The sequence below is a fragment of the Montipora foliosa genome, chromosome 2, assembly GCF_036669935.1.
Source record: "Montipora foliosa isolate CH-2021 chromosome 2, ASM3666993v2, whole genome shotgun sequence".
Classification (NCBI taxonomy): domain Eukaryota; kingdom Metazoa; phylum Cnidaria; class Anthozoa; order Scleractinia; family Acroporidae; genus Montipora; species Montipora foliosa.
In genome coordinates this window covers 52,074,522-52,077,021 of record NC_090870.1, presented here as the reverse complement: position 1 = coordinate 52,077,021, position 2,500 = coordinate 52,074,522, and the positions used below count along the sequence as shown (strand labels likewise).

The 2,500-nt window shown below is 41.2% G+C and overlaps 1 protein-coding gene across 1 annotated transcript in view; it reads right to left on the bottom strand.

Annotated features, from left to right (window-relative positions):
* LOC137993515 (complement C3-like) overlaps nt 1-2,500 on the bottom strand; it is a 71,895-nt gene that overhangs the window by 24,100 nt on the left and 45,295 nt on the right. The window contains exons 27-28 of the mRNA XM_068839426.1: nt 2,378-2,473; nt 1,209-1,400 (exon numbers count right to left, since the gene is read on the bottom strand). Of these exons, the coding sequence (XP_068695527.1) occupies nt 1,209-1,400; nt 2,378-2,473 (288 nt within the window). The remainder of the gene's footprint in view (nt 1-1,208; nt 1,401-2,377; nt 2,474-2,500) is intronic.

The window sequence follows — 2,500 nt, the reverse complement described above, 5'->3', positions numbered from 1 at the left end:
CCAAGAAATCACTTTATGTTTGTGGAGGGAAAACATTTCCCGGGAAAGTGGCTTATACGGTCATTGGGGAATCTATTCGTGAATAACTCAATAATTTTTCTCTGGCTGCCTAGCATCAAAGGTTAACTTATGAAACGGCAGCATTTGATTAGAGACCTTTACTTCATGAAATCAGGACAGGCGTTTTTGAGTGGCGAACAAATTGCTTTAAATCCGGGCTCCTTTTAAGTTACCCGACATTTTGAATCAGTGTCGTGTAAAATGTAAGCAAACAGATAACTCTGCTTTCCTCCATATTGTATGTCGAAACCTCGTCCGCTCTTACTTAAATACACCAGCTCTGTAGGTGAACAGCAGTAGCCTCTTTAGAAAGTAAATATGTCATTGCGTCTCTCCTACAGCACTTTAGAGGCTCCCATTTACCCTTCCTGGGGAGGGATTTCCTACTATTGACACGTCGGGCATTGCTGCCAGGAGAACACTTCCAGCCGGAGAACATCGGAAAAGATTCGAACTCTACAACTCTTATCCCCAAAAATCATTACCCTCTTAATAACCGAGGGCCCAAGGTCGTGGTAGTACGGACCGAAGGGCCAATCTTCCCAGTACAATCCCGAGAAAGTGAGGTTAGTAAGTTGTTTGTTATATGGCATCTTATTTTTGAGCGATCCGACACCTCCGCTTAGTGAATGTTCGTAATCTTCGTCTTCCATCAGCGCACTTTAAACGGTAACCTTTTACATGAAAAACTAAATTCCGCTTGCTACAATTGTACTGTCGTGATGGAAAATTTAAATTCCGCTTTTTGAAAACTTTTTGAGTTTCGCTCAACTTGAATTGCCCGGGAGAGAGAGAGAAAAAAAAAAGGAAACGGACCGTTTCCAAGGTAATGGTCCGTGCTGTAAAATCCCGACCGAAAAGCAACCAATCAGAGTACTTTATTTAGCCTGAGAATTGCTTGCTATATAATATGGAGCTTAAGCACGCGCGTTTTAGAGACGCGGACGGCAACCGGAAGTGAGCTGTTTTCTCATTTAAGTTGTCTTCACACAACCACATTTACCTTGCTAAGTATCTTTTCTCCATTAGGGATGATAAGTATACGAATCTGGGAGACACCACCGGCCTGCCACGCAAATTGTCCTCTTTCGGTTGCCGTCCGCGTCTCAAAAACGCTCGAGCTTAAGCTCCCTTTTAATCATGCTTACCCGACTGAATAAAGCGATAAGCATTTTCCTCATGGGCTCCAGTAAGTTGATCAGTGTTTATTAGGTAATCTAAGACGTAGACATTCGGAGCAAGGTATATCATAGTTTGTTCTCCACACCCCGAAGGCATGCGGAAGAACTTCTCCAGACCACCCTCGATAGTTGTATTGACAACAGGACCAAGAAGATTTCCTAAAGAGAGAAAACAGGCAATAAATTGCTTACCATTTGCCAAAAATTCCCAAAAATTTCGAATGGAATATGAAAGGTAAGTCAATTTTAGTGAGCCCTACCGGAAGATTTCATAACTTTCGAAAAGTCTGAAAAGTTTGCTAGAAATTTCCAACCATAATTACCAAAAGGAAAGTCTTTTCCCAAGTTTATCTACTTTCCAAGGTCTCTTCAAGTAAATTTGAGAGAATCTTGCAAACAGTCGACGCCGATTCCGAGGAATTTCCCTGTCATTTATTAAAATAAATCAGAAAAGCATGCGGATTGGTATAATTTCGATAACGTGGCCGCGCGAAAGCTGGAACGAGGTCAAAAGAAAATGTGAAGGGACAGGGGTAAGTGGTTTCTTTTGACCTCGGTCCATCTTTACCGAAAACACACCAAACCACCTTCTCTGGCATCTAATCCATTGAGACAACCCAGCGCTAAAAGAAAAAAATCAATAGCCCATACTTAAGCCGATGAAGTCGCTAGTAGGGACCTTGTATTTAAAGGACAACAGTCAAATAAACATATCACCGTCATAAATTAGCTGGATGGACATAACTAGTTGGCTTAAGAGAGGTAAAGTTCAAATCCGGGATCCCATCGCATAGAGCGGTCATCCGCGTGCAAATTTACTGTTCTATTCGGTTTTATTTCTTGCAATGAAGGCTTTACGGAAAATGAACTCTATGACGAAAAATGGTTTGAGTATCGTGTCGAGATTTACTTCTAACAAACCGTTTTAGAGATTTCCCCGTTTTAAAGATGCCCCATTTTAGATATTTCTCGTTTTATAGATTTCCCGTTCTACGGAGATTCTCAAACAGTTTTGGACATCCCCCGTTCTCCATTCCCAGTTCCTCGAATACCATTACTCATTTTTCGTTTTCCCTTTCCCTTTTTTAGAGATAGCCACAAAACCGTAGGAATGTTTTCTATACAAAAAATTATACCTGTCAAGTAAATCACAGCTTCAACTGATCCAGGAACTGCTTCTTTTGGGTACGTGATATTTATAATATCCAGCTGACCGTTATTTCCAACTTGAGCTAAAAGAGAACGAGCCCATACGATTT